Source organism: Neltuma alba, unplaced genomic scaffold, assembly GCF_004799145.2.
Source record: "Neltuma alba isolate B1F8T4 unplaced genomic scaffold, ASM479914v2 tig00011775_pilon, whole genome shotgun sequence".
NCBI lineage: Eukaryota > Viridiplantae > Streptophyta > Magnoliopsida > Fabales > Fabaceae > Neltuma > Neltuma alba.
This window is the reverse complement of record NW_021636398.1, coordinates 311,719-336,441: the sequence shown is the minus strand read 5'-3', so window position 1 is coordinate 336,441 and position 24,723 is coordinate 311,719. Positions and strand designations below refer to the sequence as shown.

Here is a 24,723-nt window from a genome sequence, read left to right as displayed (position 1 = left end):
ACTTTACCTCTATTTAATATATACACATTTTAAAAAAAAATATCTATACTATAATAAATGAAGGACAATAAAGTATATTTATGGTAAAAATTTAATGAAATGACCTATAAATAGGACAAAAAAAACTTCTCTCTTTACCCTATAAATAAGACCAGAGGAGTGCTTGGGATCTAGTAAACCCATATAGGAGAGATTGAAGAATTAATACTACATCTCTATATGGTATTTTACAATCTCACCTACATAAATTCTACCTAATCCTGATTAACAAACACTGCTTCATATTAAATATTCTTTCAATGAGTTTTTTCCATCCCAATCTCATTTCTTAACTCTCATTCACAATCTCAATCCTTAACTCTTATTCTCAATACTTCATACCAAATACAACCTAAATGTTTGAAAGATATTTGGACTTGAAATATATTACAATAGAATTTAAAAGCTGACAAATTTCTTTTCTTTGAGGCTTTCCACTATCTCTCTAAGTCCCACTTCAAATGGAATAAATTCAATTCCCAATGTCTTTGCCTTTTCCTTGGAAACTTGGTAGATTGACATGAAGGGTTTGTCGTCTTCACATCTGAAAGGAAGGCAATAAATGAAATTAACAAATATATATATATCATAAACAAAAGCTTGAACTTAATAAATACATGGCCACCAATAATGTAATTTATATTCCTTTGATCTTCGTACAATTCAAGAGAAAACATGTCAAGTTCAACTTAGAAGAAATAAGTCTCATGAATCTTAATGATTGTGCAGGTGTGGAACTATAAGCACTCAATTCCATTACAATTTACATTCAAAATGCAAAAGGGGTAAACCCAGAACTGAGTCAAATTAAGATCATATATAAGCTAATTATATTTTAGGGGTTTACTACTTTAGGCATGAGTAGGAATAATCTGTAAAATTTATCATATAGACCAATAATTTTCTTCCTGGGTTCTGTTGTACCAAATTATTTATGAAAAAGTTTAATATATGAATTATTAATTGAGATTATAAAAGACAATGGATCAGCTTACCTATCTGGAAGTTGTAATGTTGGGTACATATCACGCAAAATCTTCACAATTTCAGAGTAATGTTTCACTGACTCAACCAAACAATATCTTCCATTAGCCGAAGGAATCTCAAGTGCTTGAATATGAGCATTCACAGTATCTTTTACATGAACCCATAATAAAGAACGATTTGGAAATGTTTTTGCCCCTGCATCAAACAAGGAACAATAAAAGAGTACAGATGAGAAGCAACACAATAATTCTTGTCCAGGGTCCAAATAATTAACACAGCTTCTTAAAACAAAAACTTGCAATATCATTATTTGAAGAAATAATTTAATGACCTAAAAAAAATTGAAGGAAAAAAACGTTTGACTATAATAATTTAGTTACTGATCTAATAAATTCATGATGACTGAATATTATTTCAGTCATGCAATTAGAGCAGCGACTAATCCTGATCCGTAGACTTCTCGAAGAAGCTTTTCTGGCGACCCTTTTTAGTGTAATATAGTCACATATATATTCAACATTTTGGAAGTGTGCATCGAAGTAGACAAAGGAGACGAATTAAAATTACCATTTAACAGAGCCACAATAGTAGTTGAACTTGTATTAAGTGTTGGTTGTAAGAGAGGCCCGATCACTACTGCTGCATTGATAGTAACCATGTCAATGTTGTTTTCTTTTACAAATTTCCAAGCAGCTTCTTCCGCCAAAACCTTGGAAACTAAATAACCAGACCATTGCTGAAAGAATAAGAAGAAGACATGAAACATGAAGAGTGTTGCAGAATATTACCTACGTGAATGAATGATAATTATTAGGCCCCAAAATATCTACTAATCATTGTTAGGCCTCATAAAATTTTGGTAAAAAATGATGAGTTTCTAATTAAATAACAATTTAAAGCATTATAAACATAGACATCTTAGTTGCAATTCAAGGATTTAAGTTTCATAAGCCATTTCCAGTGGTATGAAACTAAGGTTATCATATTCTCAACTGTTGGTATTTGCAACTTATTTTGTAGCATTGAGTTAATATCATTATTAGTCCTTATAGTTTGATCAAATTTTAGTTTTGGCTCCTGTAGTTTTAAATCCTAGGTTTTGCTTCCTATAGTTTCATAATTTTGTTGGTTTGAGTTTAATGAATCGTACTAATACTTTTAAGGAGTTTTGATTGTGGTCTCTATATTTAAACTCAGATCAAGTTCTCATTAAATTATAGGGACCAAAATCAACAACTTGAAACTATATGGGTTAAAACTATTGTGTCAAACTGTAAGGATGGACAAGATATTAATACAAAGTCTTTTTATACCATAATTATAACTAAATTGAAGTTTTGAGATGTAAGTGTCATTTTTCTTACTATGTATCCCAATACAAATACACATCACTTAGCATTGTATATCTGCATGAATTGGAAGCTGAAAGAGATACATTCGCATATCTAATTGCTCGCTAAAAAATGCTTGGTCCATTTCATGAGATGATGGAAGTATTGACCCATCATTTTTTTTAATTAGCTTATAGATATAATAAGAAATATTATAGTATTTTGTAATTAAACAAACGATGTACTTTTGCATTTCTTTTTTGAGATTCATGCAAAATATGATTTTGAGAGTGGGCATTGAAGTCTTGGCATATCCCAACCCTATAAATATTTACCATTCATTATATTATTTAGAGTAAAATATACCAATTATCCTTCTATTTTATCTCAATTATAGAAACCCCCTTTCTATTTTAAAAACATATATAAACATTCTTTACAATTAAAACATATGTTACACAAACCTCCTTTTTATATTTAAGATTTTATTTTCATCTACCCAAACCGTTAGCTAACAGTTAAGTTTGACTCTAAATTATTTTTTGACCAAAATAATCCTTTTTAATTTAATAATTATTTAGACATTTATATTTTCCAAAAATATTTTTATAAAATCAAAAAAAATAATTATTTTTAAAATTTCTAATATGTCTTAAAATCTATTAATTTTGATCTAAATCATAAAATTTTATAATTTTAATATTTTATCACATTCATTAGAAACTAATTAGTTTGATTTCTTTTAAATTGTAAGAACATATTTCAAATACAATGTTTTTGTTTATCATAAAGTTTAGATGATATAGGTTTGAAAGATTTTATAAATTATTTGAATTTATAATTCAAAACTTTTAAACACATCTCTACAATTTCTAAATATATTTAGTCAAATATATATATTTATTTAAAAAATCAGGTAAATTTTTAATCAGATCTTTTATATTTGTCTTAACTAAATGAAATTAATATAACTGTAAAAATATAGTTTAGGAATTTATTAGAATGAGGGGTAAAATAGTAACTAAATTTATTTTAATATAAATTTCAGTTAAAAATAATATTTTAGAATCTTTTTAGAATATTACTAAGAGTTCAACCATTGTATGTTTTCAAAATAAAGGAGAGGTTTGTATAATTGATGCAAACTAGAAAAATAGTCAAAGTATTTTACTCTATTATTAATTACAAGCTTAAAGTTCAATGTAGTTAAACTCAACATAGTAGAATACGTTGGCTGAAAAAAAAAAAACCATAGTAGAATACATACCTCATTACAAAATTCTGGATTTGAAAACCAGGTTTCATCAACTACAACTTCAGGAGCCCTAGGCTTTCCATTATATAAAACTGTAGCCATGGAAGAAGTTAAAACAACTCGTTTCACAGACGGTGATTTCACACATGATTTAAGAACATTGAGAGTCCCCTTAACTGCTGGCTCAATGAGTTCAGTCTGAAATCAAGAAAGCAACTTTTAGAAGCTACTAATTAATTATTAGCTATCAAACTGATCGTATTTTTGTAGAAAGATTGTGTATTAATATCATAAACTATAAAAAAAAGTGTACACAATATAAAATGCTCTCTCGGGTCCCTATTATAATATAGAGGTTAAACTAGATTGGGAGTTGAATTTTGTTCTCAAATATTTCAATTCACTTTCTCTTCTACATTTATAGATTTTTCTCAAACTATATCCATATTGAATGCATATATTAAGAAGGTTTCCATCTCGAGTATAAATTATTAAAAATAGTATTTTAGGAAAACCAAAACAATTTTTTTTACAAATAATTAATTTTCCTAATCTCTGCAAGTTATGTATATCTATCTCTTACATTAACTATGGAGGAGTTGTTAATAAAGATCCACACACTACACCTGCTATATATCATAATTCATAAGGAACAAAATACTAAGTAATACTCCCTCCGGTTCAAAATACAAGCTAAATTTTGTTGGAAGGACTGGATTTTTTTTTATAAGATAACATTTACTTTTGTCTAAGCATTTAATGAGTTTTTTTTTCCAATTTTATCTCTATATATTCTTTTTCCTCTTTGATTCATTTATTGCATCTTTTGTTTATTCTCTTCATTAATAAAAGCATATTTGGAAAAAAAAATACATTCCTTACATTTTTATTATTTTAAACTGATTTTAACTAGTTTCTTGATAAATATAAATGAATAAAGTTTAGCTTATATTTTAAGCCAGAGGGAGTATATGGTTACATGACAACTATCACCAATGAATGTTACTATCTTCTATCCAAAATATAAAACCTCGCCTGTAGTGTAATTTACTCTACAAATGAACTCTTATATTTAGAACCAGGGGTACTAATAAATGAAATATTTAACATGTATAAGTACTATAAAATTACCTTAAAAAAAAGAATAAATATGAGAGATAAAGTGGATTGAGGTCTTACATTTAGGATTAAATTAAATGTCAAGCTAGCTCTTATATTAAGGATTGAAGTAGCATTAGTATAATTTCTATATAGAATCCACAAATATATGAGAGCACTTAACATTTTAACTACTCTCGTAATTGAGATTTACCACCTTCTTTGAATACATTGTTAATGATACCATTTAGAATGTGTCAGAAATATTAAATATAAACAAAAATAAAATACATCTTAGGTTGGATCCATCTTTAGATCCGGTTATTCCTCTGAGGCTCCATGAGTTGATCTATTGATGCTTGCACAGAGTTTAGACTACTAGAGCCTAAACTTGAGTGGCATAGAAGAACATCATACAAGAGAGAATATTGGGGGGAGAGAGAAAAGAGTAGGAAAACTCAACAATTAGGGTGAGTTGAACTAATGGATGGAGGCCTCTATTTATAACTTTGACCAGAGGTATTTTGAAAAGGAAAAATAGCCACTAAGTCCATCAATTCAAATTTGAATTCAAATATTTAAATATATGTCAACTGATCATGATAAGATTATGACTTTGAATCTAAATCCAGAATCAACCTTAATTAAGTCTAAATATATATATATCTCTAATATATATTTAATTTGTACAATGTAAACTAATTTAACTTATATTGTAATTGATTAGATTTGATTCAAGATGTTTGACAGAGTCAAAATATCATAATCTTGCTTAGATATTTGATTGGAATATTTTTTTAATATCTAGTCACATAGTCTGGCCCATCAAGGGTGGATCCAAGCCTAAAAATCCAACATCTCCCACTCACACTTGATAGGCTAGCCATCATGCAATTATCATATCTCTCTTGCTTCATACTCGGTGTTTGCCGTGACTACTTGTGTACAACGTGTTCAATTTTGGATGCTTGTGTACTAGATATCTTTTATACATAATCAACACACAAAGACATCCTAGATGTACCTCCAAGTTTACATATTGCCTTGAATGCCCTAGATTTATCCATACACATTTTTCTTGGCATATCTAATTCCTCTCGAGTTAATTATTGATTAACTCATATTGCCTCTCTATACACTTACTATTCACATTTACAAGTTGCTTAGACAACTCAGTAAGGGACCGCTCACAGAAACTAGCACAGTTGTGTACTTAAGGATAAACTTTCCTTCTGACTGGTCATCAATTGAGTCTAACCTAGTCTCTTTCCTAGTGTTGACCTTTTAGATCAAATCATTCATGACCATAAGATGCAAGCTAAAGTACTGTCACCAAATCAGCCCATAATGATGCTGTCTAAGTCTTAAAAGCATTATGAAAGGATTTTTCTCCTTTTAAGGACTCGCACTATGATGGAACAGGGATCTTCCACTCCCATTCCTTGTTGCGGTTTTTATAAGCACACGTATAAATTACATGCTATACTGTTTGTCTTAACTTTGTTAAGAGTGTACGTTGATTTTGATTTATAAACACCATACAGACTTAAGTTCTACATACTCACAGTGTCTGAACCAGAACTTTTCAACACAAATCCATGACTCGATCTAATCTTTGTGTGGATCCATTATTTCGTCCATTGTGTATCTCATCTCAAACCTCATCTAAGGTAACAATATGTTATGATACTTCTCAGCCATTATTCTTGCAATATGGTGATCATGCAGTGTCTCATCTTCTATGTTCCTCATGAACACATAAGGCGATTACTTGTATGAGAAAGCCAATTTTAAGCCGTAAGACATACTTGTTATTGTATACCTTGCACATGTATGTATTCACACTTGACATACATAATGGTAATGCTTTTTTTTTTATTTCTCAATAAAAGAAGTTCAAGACCTTATATTCTACTCATACCCAAAGTCTTTGATCATTTACTAACAAATCCTTAACAATGGGTTGTGTAATGGGATCTATCAACTCCTTGTGGGTAAAATGGTATTGAACTGGCTTTGCCTTTTGGCAATCCTATCTCTCATCAAGAGATAATTTATGTCTATTTATTTAGTCCTGCTTGTGTTAACGAGGATACTTAGCATAACCTATACATGGCTATGAACTTCTAATCCACTATTAATTCCTAATCACTCTAGGAACCTTTTGAGCCATATAGCTTCTTTAGTTGTGGCAAAACATATTATGTGTTCTAATTCCATGGAAGATGAAGATATATGGGTCTTTAACCCAATTAGTAAGTTGTTACTTTGATGTATAACTTACAATCCATAATACTTCCTAAACATCTCATATCCTTTTCACAACTTCACAGCACTTGTTTACTAAGTCGAACTAAACATTGACTCACAAGTCTGGTTTCAAAACATGTATTTCAATTAGTACACAATGTTGTGTACATTGAGTTACCAACTAAGTTTGAGTGTAGGACTCTTTCTTGCATTCCATACCAAATTCCTTTGTAGGATGGATAACCTCACTTTGGTTATATTCTTTAACTTTAAGGGTATTCATGGATTTGTAGTATATTATGTTAAGACGTTGAAGGGTTCTACTTGTATAGGTCTTATATGATAAAGATAGTAGTGCCCTCATGCAATCTGTACTTATCTTTTCTCTCAAAATATTTTTTGCTCCTTGTGGCTAGAGGCATATCATTATAGTAAGGCAATGAAGTTATAAAAATAAATTCCAAACTACTTGACGTGCATGCTATGGCTTTTCTTCGATCACTTTGAAGTTATATAGGTTATCGTTCTGTGAAACCTCATGTACGACCATATAGATTATTGCTTTGAGAATCCTTTTTCTCCTTTCCTCTTTTTAATGAAGCCATCGAGTTACTTCATATAGAGTACAACATCTAGTTCTCGTTTAGAGAAGTGGTATTTACATCCACTTGACGTAATTTCAAACCTAAACTTGGATACTTAGCCGAATCTAACCTTATGGAGTTAAAATACATAATAGGTGAAGGTATTTTGTCAATCTGTACCTTGTTGTGTGTACCTTTCAGTTACAAGTGTACCTTAAGATTATCAATTGATACTATCACTTTTTATTCAAAAACACATTTGTTCAAATTACCTTTTGGCTAGGTGTTTGATCAAATGATTTTCTTGCTCAATTAAAATCAATTTCCTCCTACATGGCCTTCTACCATTTTTCTTTAGCATGTCCTCTGAGACCCTTTTGGATATTTTCTAGATGTTGGATGTCACCTTTTGGATTGATGATGAGAGCTACCCCTTTTCTTAAGGGTTTTGATCATTTTACTTTTTCATAGTGGGGTTTATTGCATAGGACTTTCTTCCTATGTTTGGGTGAGTTCTTCTAGCATCTTCTTGCTATGATTGTGGTTCCTCGCATCTTTTTATAACATTTTAGCTCTTATTACTTGCCTCATGTCTCTTCTTGTTGTGAAAATAGCTAAACCCTTTCTACTCAGATCAGTGACCTGAGGAATACTTGCTGGCTCCTCTTTACCATTATTCTCTTAAAGAGATTCAGTGTGAATGAAGTTCTCTTTGCTAAAGAATTTGTTTCCTAAGAATGTATGTCTCTTTGGGTTTGTCCTAGTCACTGAGACGTCATCATTTTCACTAATGAAGACATATCCTAGTTGGATGTTTGGAGTATTTGATGAAGATACTTTATTTTATCTTCTAACTCCACTTCTTTATACTATAGAAAGAATCATGGATAGATGCATGTTATTGATCCTCATGGTCTTATGATACTTAAAGTTCTATTTATAGCATTTTCGTAATTCAAAAGGACATTGTTGTGACAAATTCTGAGGGAACTTGATTGGTCATGAAAGCTATAGTCATTAACTTATTCCTCCAATTCAAGATTGGTAGTTATACTTATGTTATTATTGATCCAACATATTAAGGAGAATTCTTTTTCTCCCTCTGGCAATTCCATTCCTCTTTTGGAATTTATTGGATTGTTAATTGCTTGACAATCTGTTTTATTCACAAAATGTCTAAAATTTGATTAGACTAATATTTCACAACCTTTGTCAAATTTCATATCTTTTGACCTTATGGTTTAACTGATTTTCAAGCAAGTTAAGGCACTTTTTGAAGCACTCTAGAGCCTCATATTTGTGTAAGGTCACAGTGCAACAAATTGTTGATAAAGGTAATGTCACGTTTTGTGTCTTTCCCTCACACTCATGTTATTATGAATGCCAAATTGAACCAATTACAAAAGATGTTTAAGCTTGGTTACTTTTCAAAAAGGTTTTTTGAATATTTAACTAGGCTATGTTCACATGGGGACATGTTTCCTCTTTGGATATATTACTTAGCGAATCCTCTTTTACTTGTTGATCATTTTCTGTTGATCAATATGACTTTAGTCTAGTATAGCATGACAAGAAATTAGAATTATTGCTTCCAAGACTATTGAAATCATTTTTCAAAAGTCTATCCCATTGTTGATTAGTTCTTAACCAAAAAAGTAAGAAACACAAGATTTCGTCAATTGTATAGTATAGAATGTATTAGATAGTACTAGGATGTTTCTCTTTACAAAGTTAATATGTAGGTTCTAATCGCTTTGATTTCTACTCCTGTGCCATTTTTAGTCAAGAGTCATTTGTCCTTTTATGACATCTAATGAAAATCAGTGGATGCTTTGCTTCTTCTATTGCCCTTAAGTCTATAATCTATAAAGGATTAGATTTAGCTATCAAAATAGTGCCAAATGCACATACAAGGAGATCCTGCGCATATTCGCTACTCATAGTGATTCTTGTCAAGATGCATTATTTCTCAACAAGAATTATACTTGACCTTTATTAGGTGTAATCTCTTTGTAGGCTTATTGCCTTTATTAGAGTTAGGTTTAAAGGACAAATCCTTTACCTCTATATTAAGAACGTGTGGCTAGTGGATTTTCTAACCTCTAACTTTTTAATCTCAAGCTTAATGTGGCAAACCACATCATTGAAGGTCATAATCTTTTATTGTAAGTAAGATCTATATTTATATGCTCCCGCTCAATAGGAGAATCCTTTTAACATCATGCACTTGTTGTTTATTGGAAAAAATAATCTCACTTGGCTTATTTTCCTAGTCTTATTTGACATTTTACCTCATGTATTGTGTTCATTGGATACATTAGTCTTATGAGCATTAAAATTTGACTAAGTACTTTGTGACAAGAGTGTCAACAACTTCATCTCTTAAGGCTATCCTCATAGCCTATGTTGTATTGCTCAAATTGGGATGTTATGCCATCATACTTTGCACTAAGTATGATTATCCAAACAATATTATTCTTTTCTCTTTCAGATAACTTTGAGCTTCCTGTATCCTTCAAAGTGTTTCAACTTTCTAGTATTGAATAATAGTTGGTAAGACATCCATGATGTCTTATTCTTCATGAATAAAAGAGATTTAGTGGTATCTCAAATTGCTATTATCTCTTACTAAGCTTGATCATTAGCAAAGCTCAATCAAAGGGACTTAGTTGTTATAACTTGATCACATAGACAATTATGCATTAGGGTATACAATTTGTATATGTTCAAGTAAGATAAAGACTAATTAGATGACAAATTCACTAGTTTTGTGTTCAGGAGTCAACATGTCAGCTTCCATCCCACTCATGCTAGTTAGCTCATCACCTTTTTAACCATAATCTTACTTAAACACATCCCCCTTCTTGAATTTCTAGATATCATAGTCCAGAAACTCCTACTCAATCAAAGCAATTATAAGAAAAATAATAACCTAGTATTTTATGTAATTGCACGAATGATCAACATAGATAAAACTTGTTTAATTCAACTCTAGAGTGGGAATTTAACACAAAATTCAACCAAAAAAACATTTAAACATAAAAACAATGTCTTATCATTGTCTTTATCAAGAGTGAGATTGACTTACTTGCATCGTATTAACCCACGTGCCAATGTTTCATACATTACCTTGTGCATTCAACCCCTCTTGCAGCCTTATCTAGCATGTTGGCATAGTACAGTATCTACTTTATCAAATGTGTTCTACAGCATAACTCCCACTGGTTTCTTTTGAGATGTTTTGCTTACACCTCTTCTAGTTACACCCCTTATCACAACACTTGTGAAAAGAGGTGATGTTCATTTCAATCTCGATTTCTTCAATGTGTTTGACTGTTTGAGAGGATTTATTAACTTTGCTTAATAAGTTTTTCTTATTTAGATCACTACAAAGTTAATTATTATTTCCTATCTCCTGAAGTTCTAAGTGTATTTTATGGAAAATAGACACATCTAAGTCACTTTTAATTATGGAAAACTTTTCAATATAAATGTCAGCTTTTTATCTCATCTGAGAAAATTCTCTTGAGCTATCCAAAACTAATTATGAATTTAAAATCAATTATGAAGATTTTAGGTGTTTTTTTTATGTGTAGAATGACTTTATTCTACTTTAGAATAAGTCTAAACTTACTTTAAATATAGGCCAATTGCATATCAAAATGAAGCTCTTGAATTTAGGAATTTTTAGGGACAAACTACATTTTAATTGGAGGATGTCCCATGCACACACAAGCACTTTTTAGAAGGTTTTGGAAACAAGAATTCAAGAAAAATGAACAAAAAATTTTATTTTGACCATTGGACCTAGAAGTAGACCCCATTTACCATTAAAGAGAGTGAGAAGAATTTTTTTTTTTTAAGACTGGTTAAAGGTGTCACGATGATGTCATTATCTTCAACCTCTAGCCAGGTTGGGCCAACCTGACTGGAGCTTTGGTGGGTCCGTTTGACCCGCAAACTTCAAACGGTCATATCTCCATCATTTAAGCTCTGTTTTTCATGTTCTTGGTATTGTTGGAATTGTCTTTTCGAACACTACACGTTTGTGCCCTTTGTGATCCCAAAAAGTTCCTTTTTTAACTCAGTTTTGAGCTCCATTAGTGGCGATGGTAAAACAACCCACAAACTTCTCTCATTCATATCACATTCGTTTGGACTCCGTTTGATGATATCTAGGTGTCGTTTGAAATCGTCTTGATGAGCTCTACAAGTTCCTATCTTTGTTGCGTGCAAAACTCTCATTTTTGGGTGACCCAAATTTGAGTGATGGCTTTATGATTACGTATAGTATTTGGTCAAGTTTAACTTGTGTTTTCTGAGTTCTTTAGCTTCAATAGGATTAAAATTGCATTCTTATATGTTTAAATAGGTTCAAAGACTCATTTTTAAACTATATCCATAAAACATATTGATCAGCAAATATATTTATTTACAGCACACCCAGAACTTAGCACACAAGCAAAGCAAACGTCAATACCACGTATATATAACACCACATATATATAAGGATTCAACATAAGGAAGAGAAAAAAGAAAGTGCAGAGAAATGAAGATTCAAAATATCATCTTCCCCTTTCTTTCTTAAAAAAACTTTTAAAAAAAAAAACACAACCTCAAGATCAACATGGCTCTTATGCCAATATCAGAAATATTAAGTATAAACAAAAATAAAATGCATATCAGGTTAGATCCATGTTCAAATCCAGATTATTCCTCTAGGGCTCTATGAGTTGATCTACAGATACTCACGCAGAGTTTAGACTACTGGAACCTAAACTTGAGTGACATAGCAGAGGATCACACAAGAGAGAATGTTGGGGGAGAGAGGAGAGAGTAGGAAAATTCAACTATTGGGGTGAGTTGAACGGATAGGTGGAAGCCTCTATTTATAGTTTTGGCCAAGGTATTTTGGGAAGGAAAAATTATCCACTAAGTCCATCAGTTCGAATATTGAAATATCTCTTAACTGATAAAATTATGAATTTGAATTTAAATCCATAATCAACCTTAATTAATTCTAAAAATATATATATCTAATATATATTTAATTTATATAATATAAATTAATTTAACCTATATCGTGACTGATTGGATTTGATTCAAGATATTTGATCGAGACAAAATATCATAATTTTACTTGGATATCTGATTGGAATATTCTCCTAATATCTAGTCAAATAGTCCAACCTATAAGGGAAGATCCAAGCCCAAAATCCAAAAAAATGGTGTATATGAACCTGAGGGTCGATGTCGACAGCAAAATTAACAGGAGAAGCAGTATGAAAGACACCCTCACAGCCTTCGACAGCAGAGTCAAAGGAACCTTCTTCCAACAGATTTGCTTTCATCAGATGCAATCTCTCCTTTGCTCCTTCTAGTTCAAGCAAGTGAGAAACCTTTTTGGAATCATCTGTATGGAGAGTTACTAGTTAAACCACCACAAAATGATTCTTGGAAACAGCAAAATAGAATTGCTTCATGTTAAAATGACAACTACAGCTGCAAAGAATTAACTTCATTATATATCACTATAGGTGATATAACTCGAAATTTAAAAGCTGTTTTTAATTGATGGATGACTGAGAAGGACAGGAGACAGATATCAGGAAAGAGGCCAAACAACAGCAAGGGCAGAGAGATGCTGCTCTTCAGATTTTAGCCCTTAGATTGATCTAACTATCATTATTATGCCACGTCACTCAGGTCAAAGTCTCCTCTCTTTTTTGGACCTGAAAATCTCCTCCCTCAGATGTTTCTTTCACCTATTCCAGCAACCAATCAATCAATCTCATCACCCTTTGATTTCCTGGTTTAGACAAGCTTCCTTACAGCGAACCCCTGATTTTAAGAGTTTATTCTTGGGAAAAGTCTTCTTATTAATTGTGTATGTCTTTGTCAGAGTTTAGAAGAACAAAAACAGATTGAACAACAATGATGGTCCTTTATATAGTGATATTTAGATCAATCGAAGGGCTAATATTTAGAGAGCAGTAATATCTGTGATTGTTTTTAATTAATTTGCAGTACGATGTTTCAGAATCAGACCAACAAAATAAAACAGTGTGAAGGAGAAGAACTGACTTGGGTCACGAACAGTTCCCTTGACGCTATAACCACGAAGAAGAAGGAACTTGACGAGCCATGAAGCCAAAAAGCCAGAAGCACCAGTGACGCACACAAGTTTTCCATTTCCTGTGTTGCTTTCCATTGTTCTGAGCTTTCTCTCTTTCTTTTTCTCCAAAGGGAAAGGTGAATGGTGATCCTGGTTTGATATGATGATATGTTTTTTTTTGACCAAGTGATATGATGATATGTTAATCTAATCATGGTGGGGTCATTTTAATTCCATTAAGTCACGGGCGGACGGTAGGAAAGTAATCATAATCTTCTCTGTTCTCATCATTAAGTCACAATTTAGAAAAAGACTGAAGTATTTAATACTATAAATTACCCACAATCTTGACTTTTCATCTGCTATGTACACCTCGTGACATTTCTATTTTCTAATAAATGTTACCTATATAACTCAAAAATTACGCGCCATGATGAACGTAAAAGTTACATATATTGTAAATTTATAGAATGGGTTAATCTTGTTATTTATTTCATTAATGTAGCTTTTGTGTATGGTTGGAAGCCTGTAAATAGAGTTTAAGGGACATTAACTTGACACACTGAACAAATGTCATTCTCTTTTCTAATCAATTGTATCTATTATCTTCTTTATCGAATCTCCTTTATTCTAATGTTCTTTTGTGGTTTGTACTTTTCTTATATTTCTCTCTTTTCTTAACACCAATATATAATTTTTATCCCACCTTCAATATTAAATATCCCTTTCTGGTTTCTTTGTGAGGTAATGTATGTTAATTATTTTTATAAAGACCTGAACCTTGAATTAATCAATCGAGACATTAAAATAATATTAAACAAAAAATATTAATCCATAAGTAATGAAAATATTTATGCATAAATTACATATAATCCAATAAAATAGAGTTATTAAAGCACAAATCGGATGGATATTTGTTTTTGCCCCCTTAAGTTTTAAGCTAAAAAATGATGTTGTTTAAGCTCAATCAAATATATCTAGAGAGAGAGACACACACAGAGCCAACTAACTCTTATAAAACTTTTGACCAGATCAGTTAGGAAGCTGATTCACTAGTTTGACTAGTTGATATGAGCTACTCGCTTTTATTAGTGTGATACATCTATGTACCTATATATCATGTTTTTAACTAAATTGTAATTGGTCTCACCATTGCGCTAGTGTGATTGGGATGATATGATACTTAGATAGGAACTAACGTGCCAAAACCTATTGAAATTGTAAGGTTCTATTTATGGGGAAAAAAACTACAAGATTCGAGAACAAATTAAACTTGATCACAAATCATAAAGAGAGGTGTAGAGGAAATTATAGCTTAGAAATAAGCATTACTCCTTATTATCATATTATCACTTAATTAAAGGTACTTCGTCATTAATTCCCTCAATAGGTCCCTGAGTGACATTATGTTCCAAGTGCATTTCTTTCCTAATTAAATGCCTTATACTTTAATTGCAGCTTGCTCCATCTCTAGTTTCCATCCTGCATACAATTTAGAAGTTAACAAATCTCTTTTCTTTGAAGCTTTCCACTATCTCTCTAAGACCCACTTCAAATGGAATAAAGTCAATTCCCAAAGTCTTTGCCTTTTCTTTGGAAACTTGGAAGATTGGCATGAAGGGTTTATCATCTGCACATCTGAGAAAATATGGCCAAATTTCAAATCGGAAGAAATATATTAGATCCTCCATGATAGAGTAGAAAATATACTTTAATATAAAATTGAATAAGGAAAATATTTGACTCTTACCATATCATTGAACACCAATTTTTTCTTATAAGAATATATTTTAATTTCATATAGATTAAAAATATCAATTAAATTAGTTAATACTTTTAAAATTTAAAAATTATCATCAATAAATAGTAGATGATTGATCAGTCATGCTATGCTTTAATATTCACTAATAAATTTATTTAGGCTGATGTAAAATGAAACATCTGCAGTATTTTAATGCAGTACATGCTTTAACACACACACACACATAACCAACACATAATTTAATCCTAGAACATAATATACCACAATAATTAAAGCATAAAAATGACACACGATTAATTTTTTTCAAATTCAAAAGGAAAGAGATAATGTCAAAAATGTTTAGGGCGAAAACAAAAGCCAAAATATATGGATTATTAATTAAAATTATAAAAGACAAATGAACTTACTTATCTGGAAATTGTACTGTTGGGTACATATGACTCAAAACCTTCACAATTTCTGAGTAGTGTTTCACTGACTCAACCAAACAATATCTTCCACCAGCCGAAGGAATTTCAAATGCCTGAATATGAGCATTTATAGTATCTTTTACATGAATCAAAGTTAAAGAGAAATTTGGAAAAGTTTTTGCCCCTGCATCAAACAACAAAGGAACAGAGGAAAAAGAGTCCCGATGAGAAGAAATAAATAGACAAATGTTTTCGCCTGAATATTCATGACATTGACATTTTCTAAATAGACAATAATAATCATTCCAATACCCTCCCTCAAGTTTAGTTTTATATTTCAACATTTGAAAATGTGTATCAGATCAAATTAAAGCAAAATAAATTAAAATTACCATTGAATATAATTGCAACTGTAGTTGAACTTGTGTTAAGTGTTGGTTGCAAGAGAGGTCCTATCACTGTTCCTGGATTAATAGTAACCATATCAATGTTGTTTTCTTTCACAAATTTCCAAGCAGCTTCTTCAGCCAAAGTCTTGGAAAGTATATAGCCGGACCAGTGCTGAAAGAATAAGAATATAGATGAGCATGAAACTAGAAGGATGCTCCAAATAGTTAGGCCCCATAAAACTTTGCGAAAAAATTAGCTATAATTATTGATTTGAATAGTTACAAATAGAGGAATATCAATTTTAGTTCGAGTTTTTAAGTTTCATAAACCATGTCCAATGATTTGAAACTAATATTAGTATATTTGTACCTGTTTAAATCAGTATTTGCAACTTATTATTAATAAAATTCTTAAGAACATATTACTATAACTAAACTGAAATTTTGAGACCTAAATGTTATTTTTCCTTCCATCATATGCATCCCAAACACAAGTACACATCACTTAGAATAGGTCGTTTGAAATGAGAAAAGAAAATAAAAGAGGATGTGGGGACCCACTTTTTCCTCATATGTGTATGTGGCTCTCACCTCTCCCTTTCTCGTGCTTGACATTATTGAGACGACCCTTTTTATGTTGGCAAAAAGGAAAACTGAAAAAGATTACCTTTTTCTTAAGATGACTTTTGAAGATAAGATTCACGCAAGTATTGTATATTTGCATAAATTTGAGGTTGATGAAAGAGATACATTCACATAATTGCTGAGTAGAAAATGTTTAGTGCATGCTGCACATAGAAATCAGTTTTAGTACTCATTAATAATGAGTATTACGGTATTTATTACTGGAATGAGATCGAAACTGTTCAAATTTATAATTTTAATGGTGCATATTTAAATTTTTTTTAAACTGATAGTTTTTCAGTAGAAAAATTATAACTGACAAGACATGATCTTTATTTTAGATTATTTACATATTAAATTATTAAACTATTAAAAATATAAAAAGACAATCATATTGAGTATGAACTATTCAATTTTTTAGATAGTTCAGATTTGGTGATGAGCATCCAAACTGAATCTTGACAAATGAGGTGATAGAAGTATCGAACTATCATTTTTCCCTTGATTATCAGTTTATAGATAAAATGAGAGACATTATAATATTTTGTTGTCGTAAAACGATGCAATTCTGTATTTTGTATGCCTACCTCATACTCATCACAAAATTCTGGATCTGAAAACCAGGTTTCATCAACAACAGTTTGAGGAGTCTTAGGCTTTCCATTAAATAATATTGTAGCCAAGGAAGAAGTCATAACAACTCGTTTCAATGATGTCGATTTTGCACATGACTTTAGAACATTGAGAGTTCCCTTCACTGCTGGCTCTATGAGTTCAGTCTGAAATGAACAAATTACCAAGTAGTTTACATGATTATGACAAAGATCAACAGTGAAGAATCTTAGTAGTCGAAACTTTTTGATACCAATGTTAATTTCTGTATAGATTGCCGAAATATATACTACTTCCGGTCCTTAATGTAAGAGTTCGTTGACTAATTTGAGTAGATTAAGAAAACTAATTTCATTAGTTATTATAATAAATAAATATTATCTTTCCTAAAATATCTTTGCTAATCAATTGTATTAGTTAGAACTATCATTATTATTAAAACTACCTTTAAAAAAATAGATAAATATGAGAGACAAAGTGAATTAGGGTCTTATATTTATTATCAAAATAAAAGTCAAACGAGCTCTAATATTAAGCACAGGAGGTAGTATATATTTTCAAAGCATTTAACCTTGAACTCTACTCTCAAACAGAAAGGATTTAGCACTTGTTATTGTTAACAATTGAAACTATTACCATCTGAATAGACTGTAGAAATATATCAAAGCATTAATTTAACCCTGAACTACACTCAAAAGGGATTTGGCACTTCGTTGTTGGATGTATTGTTTAAAAGATTGTATAGAATGATAAGAACCTGAGGGTCTTTGACATCAACGGAAACAGGAGAGGCAGTATGAAAGACACCCTCACAGCCTTCAACAGCAGAGTCAAAGGACCCTTCCTCCATCAGATTTGCTTTCATTAGATGCAATCTCTCCTTTGCTCCTTCCATTTCAACCAAGTGAGATACCTTTCTTGAATCATCTGTGGTCACATAAAATGGAACTTCTGTGAACAGCACATAGGAAAAAACAATATATATATATATATTTATAGCGATGGACACCCCTTGGGGGTGGGAGCATTGCTTCACGAGAAAATGACAGTGGTGATGAACAAGGCAAAGCAGTATGAAAATGGCAGCCCGATGTTTCGGACCAAAAATAGGGGAGATGATATTGAGGAGGGGAACGCACTAGGGTCACGAACAGTGGCCTTGACAGTGTAACCACGAAGAAGAAGGAGCTTGACGAGCCAAGAAGCCAGGAAGCCGGAAGCACCAGTGACGCACACCAACTTTCCATTCTTCTGCCTTCCTTCCTCCATACTCTCTCTCTCTCTCTCTCTCTCGTTTTGCTATGCAGGGCGGTACTGATGTGCATTCCTCAGAATAGGCAGGATACGGAGCTCTGTATACTACCATCTCCTGTGCAAAATATAAGTCATTATTGAAAGAGTAAATAATGTTTATTTGTCAATTTTATGCATATAATTAATATGTAGATGTGTTCCTTGCGGTTCATAATATAAATAGTACCTCCAATTTTAAATATAAGAGCTCGTTGACTAATTTGAATAGATTAAGAAAACAAATTAAGTTAGTTATTTATAATAAATATGTGTTTTTTTCCTAAAATATCCTTGTTAATCAAGTTTATTGGCTAGAACTACCATTATTAGAAGGACTATTTTAAGAAAAAAATGAATAAGTATGAGAGACAAGGTGGATTAGGGTCTTATATTTAGAATCAAAATAAAAATCAAACGAGGTTTTATATTAAGGACCAGAGGTAGTATTAAATAACTAAATTACGCAATTCAAAAAAATTAGTTAAAATTAGTTAAAGATAATAAATATGTAAAAAATGTAATTTATTTTTTAAACTACCTTTTATTTATGAAGGGGGTAAGTGAAAGAGAATGAGTGAAAAAAAGAGATGAGAAAAAATTAAAAAAATTGAGAGAAACATATAATTAATCAAATAAAAAAAACATTAAATGATTAGATAAATCCAAAATTAAGTTTGTAAAAAAATATATTAAGTTTTTTCAATGACTTGATTTTGAGCCATAAGGAATAACTCTTTGTATATTTTTCTGTCCTTCGCAACTTTAATTAATATTGATAAAAACGAAAAAAATTTCCATTTAAAACATGTTTAATAAATTAACTACTCCGTCCCTCCCATCTTTTTTATAATATCCTATTAACTAAATTACGTGGTTTGAGAAAATAGTTAAAATTAGTTAAAAGCAATAAATATATAAAAATTACACCTCTTTTTTTTTTTAAGTATACTCTTATTTAATGAGGAAGCAAATAAGAGAAAAAAATACAAGTAATGAGATATAAAAAATAAAAGAGAATATAATATGAGAAAAAGATAACGGAAAAGAGATAAAAAAAATTAATTAAGAAAAAAATTGATAAAATCTATTTAATGTTCAAACAATCTTTAATAAGATTTTATAAAAAAGACCAAATCGTTTTAAATTTTAGAATTTTATAAATAGAACACGAGGGAACAGAACATGAGGGAGCATCATTTTTAACATTGACAAAAGAGTTAGAATGTCCATGAATTATTGATGGGGGGCAAGAAGCACGTCAAATTAAAAAAATCAATCTGGTGAAAATAATGGATAATGATTTTCAAAAGCTAGACTAAAATTTTGGCCTTTGATATATGCTCCTCTGGTCTTATTTATAAAACAGAGAAAGAAGATATTTTTTTGTTTTATTTATAAGGTACTAAAAAAAAAGTTTTATGTGGATGTATAATTTTACCTATTTATTTATTATTGTGTTGAATTTATTTACATGGACTATATTATATATTAAATAGAAATAAAATTAAAAAGTTAATAAATTTTAAATAAGAGTTAATAAAATTTAAGATTTTATTTTATTTGTATAATATATGTTAAAAATAATTTATAAATAAGATGCGCGCGTGTGTGTATATATTCTAGTTCAGAGCACATGGGTATGATAACTGGGGGAAAAGAGGAGATGGGGGATGCACAGACATGTAGGTACGGAAAGAAGAGGAACCGGTAAGGACGATGTCTCCATAAGATTTTAAATTTTTCTTTATTATGCATGCATTTCCAAATATTCATATAAATTTATATTATATATGTTTTTTAATTTTGGCCCCACACAATTAAATCTTGCCTCAATTATTAACATTATTGTGATGAAATCTGGATCATTGAAAATATGATTTGAATTGTTAAAATTTAAAGCTTTTAATCTACAAATTTTTTAATAATAAAATTTTTTTAAAAAAAATGTTAGTCATAAAATCATCTCTGTTTTGAATTCACCATATATATATTTAAATAAAAAATTATTTAAAACATAAAATAATTAAATTAAATCTGATTTATTCAAAATCAATGCAGATGGTTTTAAATTAAAGCATTCCATGCACATTTTTTAACGAGCATGAGATGTGCTCTCCAGCCACGTCTGCCACGCGCATGAAAGTGACGTTGATTCTACTCAATCTTGTACGCCAATTGTGCTAAATGATGTGCATGTTAGTGGGGTGGTTGGGTCAACAGTTAACGTCCACACACGCACACAAAATTGACTAAAAATTGCCAATTGATGGGTTTGTTTAACCAAATTGTTTACCCTTATACTACTTCCAATTCTAAATATAAAATTTAATTAAATAATTTTAAAAAATTAAAAATATAAGTTAAATTAGTTATTTTTATCACACACGCATCATTTTTTAACATTTCTTAGTAATAGGTTAAGGTTTGTCTCTTACCTTAGTTTCCTTGCTAATACTACCTCCGATCCTAATTATAAGACCCAGTTGATTTATTTGAAGAGATTAAAAAAGTAAGTTAAGTTAGTTATTTGTAATAAATAAGTGTTGTCATTTCTAAAATATCCTTGCTAATTAAGTGTATTGGCTAGAATTATTATTATTAGAAGGACTATCTTGAAAAAAATGCATAAATATGAGAGAGAAAATAGATTGGGGTCTTATAAATAGGACCAAACAAAAAGTCAAAAGAGGTCTTATATTAAGAATCGAAAGTAGTATTATGTTATTCTTAATGAAAATTGGTTTGCTTAATATATACTTCTTTGTCTTATTTATAAGTTACTTCAAGAGTATTTTATTAGGACTAAAAAAAATATTAAACCTCATTAATTTTAATTTAAAATTAAACTATTTTCAACTTTAGTCAATATATACACTTTTAATAAAAAAGTAATCTATGTGTTGATAAGTATTAAAATTATATATTCATGTTAAAATTTAATTATATGAATTAGAAATAGAAGAAAGAAAAATAATTTTTTCCTCTACCTTATAAATAAAACTAGAAGAATAACCGATAAAAGACACTAGCCAAAAAAAAAAAAACAAAGAACAAAATGACAAGTATAAAATTCAAACTCGCCAAATATGAGATGCTATAGATAGGACGGTTATTCGTCGTCACAATGCACATGGTATCTGCTACACGATATGTTATATAGGTAGGGGGCACATGGGCCTTACTTTTCAAATTATGGAGTATGATTAGTCATCCTAGCCCAATTGGACCAGTGCAAGGTGGCCTGGCCAATAGTAGTTCAGAAAAAATTAAATGATAAATGTTGGCCGCACTGTTACTACTATTATTCTGAGGGTACCAATGTTTGAATTTTGATTGAGTTATCAATAGAAAAAATATTAAAAAATAGAAATTGAAAAGTACTAAAGCAATATTTTATTTAATGTTAACAATACTAAATATGTAAATATCAACAAATTTTTATTTATATTCCTTATTTAGCATTTAGTAATTTTTAACTTTTTTTTTGGGTCATTTTTCCTGATCTATATCTCGTCATGGATGGTGGGGAGACAAACTTTTCCAGTAATACAAAACCATTAGTTACCCATGTGCACTTGCCATGAATTTCTCTATATTAAAAAATCTATATGTAATATAAACTCCCCCCCCCAAAAATATTCTGAAAAGAATGAATTATAATGTTTATAGCTTGTGCATGGTTTTGTTCATTTTATATGAGCATGAAATATGAATTTTATAGGGAAAATTGGCCATCACACTAAAAATTTAGTTGGAGAACAGTTCCTGAAATTATCTGAAACATTTTGGTCGCTGAGAAGAAATAAAAAGACATTAAAAATGACAAAAATGCCATTAATAATTAATAAATGAGAAAGATTACACATGGAAAGGAACAATTGCACATAAAAGAAGATGATTTAATTTACACGTAGGGAATATGAATTGCACAAAGCATAATTAGAACGTAAGAGAAGATAGATTACACACACAAAAATAGACTATACATCAGGAAAGTTAAATTGCACAAAAAAGAAAAAGATTAGATTGCTAATAGAGCCATACATGTGTGTGTTTTTTGGTAGCTAATCTTAGCCTCTTGTGAGTTTAAATTGATTTATTTGGGCATGATTAGGCGTCTTAGTGCATATTTGTTCACAAGGGCATTTTAGGAATTAAATGAGCTAAATGATATATTTATTTTGTTAATATTTTTGATTTGTGATTGGTGATGATGTGGCACCACTTGGGTTAAGGAAGGGCAAAAATGGAAATTCATGGAAGGCAAGAGCCCAAAACAAAAACTCTTTTTTGGTTACGGCAAGAGCAAAATTTATCCCCCTTTTCTTTTATTCCTATTAGGATATAAGTGGGCTTTTAACTCCTCTTCCTCTTCCATTTGGGCTAACGAAGTGTTATCTATTTGGGCTAACCGATGTCTAAACGTTAGTCCATATACAACACATGCATGCGCTTTTAATTGGGCCCAATTGTCATTGCCCTGGCCCAACCCCAATGCAAAAAATCTGGGCCTCGTTCTACTAACTTGTCCAGCCACAATCCTCATTAAACAAGAGACCAACCAGTGAGGCAGTGACCAACAAGGGGTTGGTCCAAGTGGTAATCGGCTTAGTACCGCTTAAGCGAGGTCTCGAGTTCGAGCCTCAGGGTATGCAGAAATCCCTGTTGGGAGACCACCCACCACAGTCAGGTGCGTGACGCGAGTTGGATACAAATGTAGTCGAAGCAAAGCTCCGATGAACTGGGTGGGCAACAAAAAAAAACACAGAGAGAGACCGAACAGTGACCAACAAGAGTTAGTCCAGTTGTTAAGAAATCAGCTCATAACTCATACGATTGTGATTTTGAATCCTACTGCCGATGTGAAGACTTTGTTGGTGGGCAATCTGTAGGTATCTTTGTGAGTACTTTCTGAACCTGAAGGCACGTCCTAGCCTTGGTGAGTTCCCAGAAACCAATTCACTTAAATTTTTTGTTTCCTAAAAAAAAAAAAAGAGACCAACCAATGGAAGTTGAGTCCAAATTAGTGGAAGAAGATAATCTCCCACAATATAGCGAATCAAAATTCGAATTCTCACTAAGAGGGCGCCCACATTTAGTACCTGATAATACTGTTTTTTTTTTTTAGTAGGATGGTATCGCTAACTCAGGGTATCCCAGCTTATCAGCTGGACTAATCCCAGGGTGCCTCGCGCAGGTATCGAACCCATGACGTGGTAGGAAAGGCGCCTTGCGTTCCCGTTTGCGACCAGTCGGACCCGACCTTTGCAGGCAGTACCTGATAATACATTAATCAAGAAGAACTAATGAATGCACATATAAGGTTCTAACTATACGTGGATTGGGGATTATAGACGCTTTTAGTTTTTTATTGAAAAGGAAGCCCATGTTTGTTAATGCCAATATCCCTAAACATTATGTTTAATCCCACAAAAGATAGCAGGAACCAATTTAAATTTGTATATAATGGGATGCCTAGAACTCCTGAAATGGTTGTTGATGAAACACGGTTTACAGCCCCAGAATTTAGCAATGAATTTGAGGTATGCAGTGCTATATATGTTTAATACTGATCATACTATGTAATTCACAGATATGGCTTTTGTAATTAGTATTAATGAAACATTTGACCAAATAAAGCATATCCACAAGTTAGTTAAAATTTGATAAAGACAATACATATGTTAAAATTATAAGTTTTTTTTTATATATAAAAAGTATCCTTATTTATGACAAAGAAAGTAGGGAAAATTCTAATTAAATCCATTTGAAATAGAAAAATTCTAATTTAAGCCTACACTTTTAACAAATTCTTAATTAGGCCAAGAGGCCTAACTGGGGATTTCTAAATGTTGCTAAAAGACCAAAATGCCCTTCATAATTAAAAAGCCTAATTTTAGTTTTAATTCTTTTAATTGAATTTAACTAACATGTTCTTTTCTTTAAACATTATCACATGAAAATTTGGCCAAAA

The 24,723-nt window shown here is 30.9% G+C and overlaps 2 protein-coding genes across 2 annotated transcripts; both read right to left on the bottom strand.

Annotated features, from left to right (window-relative positions):
* Positions 1-201: 201 nt before the first annotated feature.
* LOC114717774 (cinnamoyl-CoA reductase 1-like) lies at positions 202-13,806 on the bottom strand. The gene is made up of 6 exons (XM_028902969.1): positions 13,629-13,806; positions 12,785-12,957; positions 3,625-3,810; positions 1,594-1,762; positions 1,035-1,221; positions 202-583 (listed from the first exon to the last, which is right to left on the bottom strand). Exons 1-6 carry the CDS (start codon positions 13,753-13,755, stop codon positions 439-441), a joined length of 987 nt encoding a protein of 328 aa, XP_028758802.1. The 5' UTR covers positions 13,756-13,806; the 3' UTR covers positions 202-438.
* Positions 13,807-14,871: 1,065 nt separating this feature from the next.
* Positions 14,872-18,727, bottom strand: LOC114717773 (tetraketide alpha-pyrone reductase 1-like). Its single transcript, XM_028902968.1, has 6 exons — positions 18,596-18,727; positions 18,214-18,383; positions 17,432-17,623; positions 16,224-16,392; positions 15,829-16,015; positions 14,872-15,297 (listed from the first exon to the last, which is right to left on the bottom strand). Exons 1-6 carry the CDS (start codon positions 18,723-18,725, stop codon positions 15,153-15,155), a joined length of 993 nt encoding a protein of 330 aa, XP_028758801.1. The 5' UTR covers positions 18,726-18,727; the 3' UTR covers positions 14,872-15,152.
* Between the last annotated feature and the right edge of the window lie 5,996 nt (positions 18,728-24,723).

Coding starts and splice junctions, on each gene's coding strand:
- LOC114717774 (XM_028902969.1), bottom strand. CDS start 13,755: ATGGAAAGCAACACAGGAAATGGAAAACTTGTGTGCGTCACTGGTGCT. Junction 12,958..13,628: donor GGGAACTGTTCGTGACCCAA/GTCAGTTCTTCT, acceptor CTCTCCATACAG/ATGATTCCAAAAAGGTTTCT. Junction 584..1,034: donor ACATTACAACTTCCAGATAG/GTAAGCTGATCC, acceptor CCTTCCTTTCAG/ATGTGAAGACGACAAACCCT.
- LOC114717773 (XM_028902968.1), bottom strand. CDS start 18,725: ATGGAGGAAGGAAGGCAGAAGAATGGAAAGTTGGTGTGCGTCACTGGT. Junction 18,384..18,595: donor GGCCACTGTTCGTGACCCTA/GTGCGTTCCCCT, acceptor ATGTGACCACAG/ATGATTCAAGAAAGGTATCT. Junction 15,298..15,828: donor ACAGTACAATTTCCAGATAA/GTAAGTTCATTT, acceptor ATATTTTCTCAG/ATGTGCAGATGATAAACCCT.